This window comes from Cryptomeria japonica, chromosome 2, assembly GCF_030272615.1.
Source record: "Cryptomeria japonica chromosome 2, Sugi_1.0, whole genome shotgun sequence".
NCBI lineage: Eukaryota > Viridiplantae > Streptophyta > Pinopsida > Cupressales > Cupressaceae > Cryptomeria > Cryptomeria japonica.
In genome coordinates this window covers 129576133-129586347 of record NC_081406.1, presented here as the reverse complement: position 1 = coordinate 129586347, position 10215 = coordinate 129576133, and the positions used below count along the sequence as shown (strand labels likewise).

Genomic DNA, 10215 nt, shown 5'->3' with positions numbered 1-10215 from the left:
CTTCTAGTTCAACTGCAAGGGTTTTGGTAGCATTAAAACCAACAACCCTTTGCCTACGAATCAAGAAACTTATTTCAGAGGGCATTGAGTTAATAAGAAAAACATTTGAGATTATCATCTGAAGGTTTCTGGTTGACCGGAATCTTGTGCAGAATTTTATCAAATCTAGCAACAAAGTCTCTCATAGATTCAGGAAGTTCTTTTTTCAACTAAGATAACTGATCCAGAAGGGAGTTCTCATCTTCGACTACCTTAAATCTAGCTTCGAATCTTGTTTTCAAATCCTGCCAGGTCGCTATCACACTATTTGGCAAATGATAAAACCAATCCGCCACCACTCCTATCAATGTTTGAATAAACAACCTAACAGCCACATCTTCATGTTGAACCACTATCACTCCACAGGCTACACTGAAAGCATTCAAATGCTCATCCATAGTGACTGTCCCATCCTCGCTAAACTTAGGTAGATGATCTCTAGCAGCCTTTGGCAAGGGGTTAAGTTTCAAGCCTAGATTCAACGGGCCTACAGTTGCCCCCCAAGGGTTATTGGCTGCCATTGGAAGTATAATATTAAGGGGAGTAGGGTTGAATGAAATGGGTATAGCAACACCGTGCAGGACCAATGCTTGACAAATTGGAGACGCTGGTGATGACGGCAAAGGAGATGGAGGTCTACTTCTTGCCTTTCATTGGGGCGAGAAGGTGGATTGGAAACTTAGATTCTGCAATTCTTTAAAAATAGGATCAGAAACCCCCCCTCTCCTTTGGGATCTAGTATATGGTCTGGTGTCCAGTGTCGAATAATCAGGGCAACAAATGTCTAGGAATCTGGAATGGATTATCAGGGATGCGAATAAAGAAAACCCTAGGAACCACTATTCTTTCAATGACTGACACAGGCTGATCCGATTGTCTTTCAATTTTGCTAAAAAGAGCACTGATTCTATCATATTCTGCTCAACTTCTTCTATGCCTCCAGGCTTGAGTATCCAACTCTGAGGTAATGTTACTTTTCTCCTCTTGTACCCAGTTTAGATTTGGTTGTAGGAAAGGCAAGAACCCTTCAAGAGGCAATACCATTTATAGAAAATAGAGTATACTATAAAGATGATCTAGTTTTACAATCAGTTATTCTCTTCGCTCCCCAGCAGAGTCGCCAAAAATCTGCTGGTAAACAGATTTGTCTTTCTTATCTAATTAAATTATAGCAATGTGAAACACAAGAAAGCAGACAAAATCTTCTACCAATTAGTTGGAAAATCATTTAATTGATTAACCTCTGAATTTAGGTACAGCTCCCTCTAGTAAATATTCATTCGGCTCCAAATTACATACAATCAATGTAATGCTTTTCACCAGAAAGCACTTAAAAGGAAATTGCATACACCAGTCAATACATAATGAATGCAAGTACTGATTCATATATAATCTTTTATATAAAGCCGAAAGACTTCATATGATCACTAAAACAAAATGAAAAAGCCTTTAGAGATGAACTTAGCCAATAGTTTTCTGCACATATAGAAAGTATAACAGCCCCTTCCTCAAAATAGACTTACACAGAAATCAAATTTTGAAATCAAACACACAGATTTGAGACTAAAAATAGCTATTAAATAGATTCACATTCACAGATGATCCTCAACTTCCTTCATACACAAAATGTGTTTAGCTAGCTTTAAAGATAGTCTTTTTCAAAAACTTAGCGAATCCCTTCTCATAATCTTCTCACAAAAAATAAAAATTCTGATGAGACAACTACTAAGTTTTAAAGCGGAGAAAATCTTACCCATCATTACTAAAGTTGCCTTCATTACTCCTTGTTCGTGTGAAGTTACTTTGAAATGATTACGCTGAGGTACGCCTTAACCATTAAGTCACTTCTCTTCTAACATAGCCAATCTTCACACATACTTGCCATAAATGGCAGATTTCAAATTATTAGAAAAAGAATATTCCTTCCCTTGGTGCTCGTCTATCATGTTCTGAATGTTCGGGCCAACACCACGTGGCAAGTCACACGCCTTCCAAAAAACCTAAACATAAAACTCAGAGCCTTACGCAACCATCACAAAAAGACATTGACAAGATGAATGTTGAACTTGAACCTTGAACCAAAAAAGTTCAAGTTCAAGGTTCAAAGAATGCGAAATGCCAACAAGACTAACAAAGCTTAAAGTTGCGCGGATAAGAAACACACTTGAAACAATGCCCGTTGAACTTTGAACCTTGAACCAAAAAGGTTCAAATTCAAGTTCAAGGTTCAAGTTCAATGCAGTGAAACCTAACAAGGACTGAATGACAAGAGCAAAATTTAAGCAAGTTCTTGACCGATGAACAAACAAGCACGACTTCTTACAGGGATGCATATGGAATGAAAACTATATATGGGCCTAACAAAAGTAAAGTAATAATTTGTAAGATTTTTCATATAGAATTATAAATATATTTGTTGAAAAATAATTAGAAATTAATTGTCCATATTGCTATGTAACTTTTAATAACTCAATATTTACAATAATCAATATTTTTCAGAAGTGACATTTATTTGATAATGCATAACATTTTTTATAGCAAGAAACAAATTCTAATTTAAGAAATATAGAATTGTCACACCAATATCTAGTGAGTGGATGCTTTAGTAATGCATAATTTTTTTTGAATGCATTTGAATTAACTTCTTTTTGTGTTGAAATGAGGATATCAATACCTAGGGAAAATATATTTTTTACATTTTTTTCTTTAGTTTTCAATTTTTCCATATGTGTGAAACACAATCCTTAATGTTTGATGAAAAACCTACATTCATGAGAAATAAATCATAAATATATTAATGAAATTAAATATATTAAAAATTGTACTTTTTGGAAAGCTTATAATAAGGATTAAATACTTTAAAATATAAAACTTCTAAATGAATTCATTTGATCCCCCAAAAGATAATGTAAAAGTGTTTATTTATCAACATTTTGATAGGTGTGAATGAGACTCCATTGCAGGTATGATTTATAAGTAGAGAGGTTCTATTTAAGAAATTTTGAAATAAGATTCTTTGATCTAACTCATTAATTACTTCAAATGGGACCTCTTAAAGCTTTAATCATTATATTTTCTAAAAAATGTATGATTTCAGCAAAAATCAAGATGCACCAAAAGGTATAACTCAATATTGTGGGATCACCCATATGCAAGTTTTTTGTATCTTTCCCTAATGATGTGCGTCTTAGCCTACAAGTATGAAGCATCGAACTGCCTAGCCTATGGCCTAAATATTTGTAAACAATATTCATATATATATTGTGAGTGTAATTCTCACCATGGTTTTTCCCAGTTTGGGTTTTCCATGTAAATATCTTGGTGTTCTTGTGTGGATACATTTGTTGTTTTAGTCATTTACTTTCATGCATATGTGATGAATGATGTTATGAAGACTTAATGGAATAAATGATTTAATTTGATCAAGTTTTAGCATATGTTGATTTACCCCCCTCTCAACATCTAGTAGTGTTTAACAAACGATCTTGGGTAGAACATGCAGTTTAGAATTACAACCAATGTCCGAATTAGACAAAACCAAGAATTTTCCAAGCTTGATTTGAATGTGATTAGCACTTTTTCTAGGATTGGACCAAGTGAAGCATTATCCAAGTAATTCAATATCTATTAAGCCCACCTTATTTAGAAAATTTGCCAAATCAGACATGTTGACAATGAGGTCAATTAGGCCTCCAATATTTTCAAATGGAAACAGAGGGGAATTAAAGTCTCCTAACACCATACAAAATCCTATTGGGAAACACATCCAACCCCACATCAACCTTCTTTTTTTTTGTTCTTCTTTTTTGTGTTGTCAACTCATCACCATCTAGATTCATACTCTAGCTAGCTCTAGGAGATAAGAAAATTCTTCAAGGAGACAAGAACAAAGAGGACAAGTGATTAGGCAAAGGTGAGCTCCAAGAAGAAAAAGCCTCAGTAACTAGAGAACCCAAGGAAATAGGATTATGGGTTGGGGTGGAGGAAGGAGGATTTTAACATCCTCCAGAGGGCCATGGTGGACCAAAGAATTAACCAAGATCAATGTGAGGGAACAAGAGTCTTTGTACGAGATGTTTGGATGGTTTCATCAATGGTCACTGGGTGGAGGAAACAACTAGGGAGACAACAAAAACAACTTGTTTGGGTGGGGTCTATAAAATATTAAGGATCTGATCTATAAATGGGTAGTCATAACTCTCCAAGAATTGCTTATGGGTATTGTTAGCAATCTTGAAAAACACATCCATTGTTAGAGCAGGAGCTTTGAATATTGGGGATTGATAAACTGAATTTGACCACATTAGGGGCTATTGAATAGGATCTAATTGAATAGGGGGCTAATGAACATGAACCTTCAGATTTTGAGGCTACCCTTTGGGCACCTTGTATTCAAAGATAAGGTGACTCGATTTAAAACATTTTTTGCAAAAGGTCATAACATTGTCATATAAAATGGGTTGAGTCAACTTTCCCAACTTAGAATAAAGGGAGATAGTAATAGGAAGCATTTTGTTAATATCAATGTTAACACATAAAGAGAAAAAAATGAACCTTTATTTAGCAATGGTCACATCATCCATAGTAACATAGTGACCAAAGGAGTTACCAATCCATTTAAAAATTTCTTCATCCCAGAACTCAAGCAACAAACTATGTAGGCAAATCCAAACAGGAGTCATTCTTCTCAAGTCTGCAACTAAGTCAAACCTAGGTTTCCATTTACACAAGGATAATTGGTGTTTTCCATAGAACCATGGTCCCTTGGAAATAACCACAACAAGTTCCTCACCATTGGTAAATTTGAATAGAAAGAGACCAACCAACATAGCACTTACAATGCCACTTCCTTTGAGCTTCCATTTCTAAGTAGTCCAACTTATAACTATATCAATGGTTTGGAAAAAAAGAAAACAATCTACCAAATAAGGCATTATTCATGGATGAGAGAATTTGATCCATAATAGATCCTGACAAGTTGATTGAGGTGTCTTCCTCAGAAAAAAGATATTTTGGAGAGGCCTCAAGTTCATAAGGAACCGACTTATCCCCTAAAAGCACATTCTTCCAATCCTTGGGTCTCAAGCTTTTTGTAGCATCACCATAAGGTACAAACCTTGAACCTTCAACACCATTAGTGGAATCAACCTTTTCGACTAAAAGCCCATCACCCAAAGGGACTTTGTTAGCATGCCCAGAAGGCACGGACCTCAAACCTTCAACCACATTGTGGGAGCAACCTTATCCTCCACCAAAGAAGAGACAAAAATAGGACCCAGGGGAGCCTTTTCCATCGTCAAAGAGGTGATAGTAGGACCCAGGGGAACCATAGCATTCTCCAAAGCTAGTCGCACATGTGAAGGATACAACTGAAGAGGCATAGGGGGTGTCTTAGGGAGTGCAAAAAGTAGGGGTTCGGGGGACCCAATAGGGATAATACCTCATAGCATATCAGTTTTAGGTTATAATATTTTTATTTATATATCATTTAAGTTTCCTTGATAATGTTATATGTATTTAAATTTTACAAATAGGTAGGTTGATAAATATTATAATATTTAAATTAATTTTATTTATCTTTAATTCTATTTTTTCTACATTCATTTTCAATATTATAGAAAAAATTTTAATTTAATAATTTACAAAAATATTATATTAGAAAACATCAAAAAAATTTCAAAATTTACAATTTAAATATCAAAATATTTCTAGAATCAAATCTCTTTGAAAAGTATGTAAAATTAAAGATGAGATGTTCTTCTATATATCTATTATAATTTAATTTTGTTTATATTAACAATAAATTCAAAATGAATAAAAAAGATCATTAATTTTGCATATTATTTATATGTTTTTCTATACATTTATTATAATTTATTTTTGTTTATATTAACAATAAATTCATAATGAAAATAAGAATATCATTAATTTTGTACACATAATAAACAAATACAAAGTATATTTTCATAAGCAAATCATAATATCATTTATTTTTTAAATCAATTCGACAAATTATTTCTCAATTTATTATATATGTTCGATTTTAGTTAATAATAGTTATATGCAATCATAAATTTATAGTTTTTTTAAATCAAATTATTGATTTCGATCATGCTATGCAACTTATTAGTAAGGTAGGGTAGATACCATAAGTGTGGATTAAAATGTTAGATAATGGGTATATTGAAAAATATATAATTAAATATAAAAAGATTTCATCACCATTATTATAGAACAATTTTGTTACAAAATCAATTCAATAATTTGATTATGTAAAGAAAAGTTGTTTAATGTGACTAATGCAAATAAGATATTATTATCATTATTATTTGGAATTCTATTCTTAATTTCTTGAACATCGTAGATAAGGTAATCTTCTAGTAGAGACCATCCTCTTACTCCTTCAAAATAAATCTATTCTTAATTTCTTAGTTCGGCTTCATGTTCCAATTACCGTACTCACTCAATCTCCCAATTAATAACTTTAAAGAAACCTAAAAAAATGATAACTAAAATCCATTAATAAATTTCACATGTACCAATAGATGCCCACTTGTTTCCATAGAGCACGATGCTCGAGTTCTTTTTAATTAGAGTTGTGCAACATTATTGGTACCCATAGTAAACCACTAATTGAGTTGTGCAACTTTGTTAGTACCCACAGTGCACTACTACTATAGCTTTTGTGTATAAGTACTAGCAATTTTTTAGGTGGTTATAGTGTATGGTTATTGGGACATCTTTAGGTAGATGTATGATAAGCAACACTTTCAAATGAATACTTTTTGACCCTTACACTCGTCAAGATCCCACATCATACATCGTTACTTTTTTTACTACTATACAAGACTTTTCCTCCTCCTTGAAAGTCTATTCATGATGACCAAAAACTTAAAATATGAAAGAGACCCTTCTACAAATATTACTTTAACTATATGGTGGGTGTGACTACTTTTCTATAATTTTTAGCAAAAAAACATTAACTTTTAAAGTGTGATTCCATTGTGTACCCATTTTTATTAAAAAAAACCAAGAAACCAGTTTTCATTAACATAACAACCAGGGAAAGTTGGTTCTTTTGTATGACGTCGATGATAAATCACTTGGCAAATAACGACACTTTCTTCTCAGTTTTGAGATAGAGTAAGAGATTCTGCTCGAATAAAAGGTACTACCATAGAAGCTTTACCACATACTTTTTATTCATCATAAATTTACTTTTAAAATGGAAGAAAAATCAATCACCCATCTAAATCAGGCTCCCAAAAGGCCTCTGAAACCGAATATAATAACTGAAAGAAAGCCATAAATTCAGTGCTATAGAATAGGAGATACACAGAGACAAACAAACATATTTACAGTATTCTACTCACCCACCAAGAGTATGAGCTTATAATAACTGGCCCATATTTAGATTACCATCAAATAAATTTTATGGATATGTACTCCAAGAGCCAGAGCATTTTTAGACTAAAATCCTTACATAGTCTAAATGAATACTTCTGCATTAAGTACTCCAAATCCTGTTACTTCTTGATTGATCTTACCTACAAGTCCTCCTTAATATTAGAAGTAGCAGGTGTTTCCTCTACAAAATTAACCTTGGCTTTTTTACCTCTGATTTTCCTTGCTGCACCATCATAAGCCCTTGCAGCCTCCTCAGGAGTAGAAAAAGTACCAAGCCAAACCCTTACACCCTTACTAGGATCCCTTATCTCAGCTGCCCATTTGCCCCATGGCCTCTGCCTTATTCCTCTGTACAGATTCTTCCTTTTCCTCTCTACCACCTTACTTTCTCCCACTTCTTTCTCACATTGATTTGCGCCTTCAAACCAAACACATCCAGATATCAGTTTTCCACAATCTATAATATTACTTATCATTATTTCTGGATATTTCAGATCACACTTTATAATCTATCATCAGAATATTAGAAAACGTAACAAAAAAAAGGTACAGAAGAGACTTACCTTGTTGAATCGAATTCTCATTCTCCTCCCTTGAAGGAAACAGTTCAGAGGAGCTTCCATTAAAATCACTGTCATGAGTTTTATTGAAAATGGCCCAGAAGTCCTTTGCATTCATGTGGCTGCTGGGTGGAAAATTAGAAACAATGGATTCTGCACACATTTTTTTGGTCTAACTGTACTTCTTTTGAGGGGAATCCAGCATTCTTTGTTATAGAAATCTGAGATATGTTGGATACCACCACCCTGCTTTTAAAACCTCTTTGACCATTTCAGAAACAACAGTCTGCAAATCTGTGGGCAGTTTTTCAACTTTTCCGCACACAGAAAATAACAGATCCGCAACTTTACGGGCCTTATTCATTTAATCTAAATATAATAACAATGGCGTTCTCATTCGTCAGATAATGTCGTGTAGCTCGATGGTGGACACGTCAGCTGCTCCAACAGCCTCGCCAATTTTGGGTTCTTTATTTGGTACCCAATATGGGTTACCATGTGCGTTTTTCAATGAGTTTCAATTAGTTTTGAATATATATACATGTGTGGGCCCGGGGGTTGTGTAAGGAATGAAATCTCTTTAGTGTAAATATAGGTTAAATGCCTACAATCAAGCATAAATTAATGTAATTTTTAAATGGTTGGGTAGTTGGAATAAATATTTTCAAAGGATTTCAATTTAATAATAGAATAGGTTGTTATTATTATTTTTTAATTGCAAAAAGTGATCAGAAATTCTAATAAGTTTTTAGAGAATAATTCTGAAAACAACAAATTGAGAAGACTTAAAAAAGTATGAGTTCAAAAGACAAACAATATAGGTCAGCAATGGCTATGTTAGCATCTTTCAATGTGATTACTTTTCAGAACAAAAACTAACAATATTGCCAACAGAATGTGAAGGAACAAAATTTGGAAAATATTACTAGCACCAATTAAGACCTTTGAAAATTATTTCAAAATTCATGTAGCTTCATGATCCAAAGTGGTTTGTAGAATAGGCAAACCCAAGCAGTAAAGACATAATGAAAAGATTTGCTACCATTTCCCCACAGTTGAGTAAGATAATACCTAGTGGACACTTTAACAAGAAGAAAGGTGAAAAACTTCCTAGGCAAGTAAGATGTCAAAGAAGTGTCTACCTCAGAAAGTTAGCCCTGCAAATCTGTGACTGGGAACTTGTAACAAATTGGCAATGCATCCACAAACAAAGTCCATCATAGTCATTGAATATTTTAATCAAACACCTAATATAGGCCAACCAATCCACCTGAGTGGTCACATAATATCACCTTCACTATAGAGTCATACAAAGTAGACAACATATTACAATGTGGAGTACTAGGCATGTTCTTAAGTTGAAGTTGTGATGTAATGTACCCTTTAGTCTAAACAATCCACATGATGCAATTCACTGAGTAGAAATTTCAGGTCGTTTGTTGATCAACCTACAATCAGTGAGTGATCACCAGTGTTGTAGCATTCTCCATTGCCCTCACTAAACATAGACAAAACTGTAGAAGAAGATCATTTATTTTCTCATAAAATAAAAAGATGGAATGGGTTGTTAGCAAATTGACTATATGGAGAGACAAATTAGAACATATCATTTGAATTTCTAATTGAGGGGGAAGGATGGTATTAGAAAAGATAACTAGACAGTGAAGCTTCCGAATTTTTTTTTGATAATATATAATATCAAGGGACACAAACACACCAAGAAGAGATACTTCCCAAGATCATGGTTGAGGGAATAAGGAAAGTAAAGAGGTGAACAACAAGTTTCGTAATTCACCCTTAATGGGTGGACCAGGTCCATTTTTAATTCACCCCTTTTTGGGTGAGCATGGGCACCAAGTACCCTTGTCCTAGTGGTGCTCATGTCCCTCCAAAAAAGGCCCATTTCTAAATATGTTGGTTCTTGGTTCCCACCAATTTATGTTGAATTCTGATATTTCAATATGACCATTGGAGTCAATCTGATTTATGAAATGCCTAGAGAACCCTATATAAGAGCATCCTTTCAATTTATTTTCATAATCCATCCATCCATCCACAATCATAGGCATTCAATTTTCATCCATAACATTGAGCATTATTGAGATCATTTCATTCCACCATATCCTTCAAGAACTAAGTATTATGGAGTAGCAAGTTGTAGCAATCTTCATGCAAGCAATTTTTCGTGATTGATTTCTTTTATGTCTTG

The 10215-nt window shown here is 33.7% G+C and overlaps 1 protein-coding gene across 1 annotated transcript; it reads right to left on the bottom strand.

Annotated features, from left to right (window-relative positions):
- Nucleotides 1–7325: 7325 nt before the first annotated feature.
- Nucleotides 7326–8241, bottom strand: LOC131036342 (ethylene-responsive transcription factor RAP2-3). The gene is made up of 2 exons (XM_057968207.2): nt 8010–8241; nt 7326–7864 (listed from the first exon to the last, which is right to left on the bottom strand). The coding sequence occupies exons 1-2, from the start codon at nt 8167–8169 to the stop codon at nt 7587–7589; spliced, it is 438 nt and encodes a 145-aa protein (XP_057824190.1). The 5' UTR covers nt 8170–8241; the 3' UTR covers nt 7326–7586.
- Nucleotides 8242–10215: the final 1974 nt, after the last annotated feature.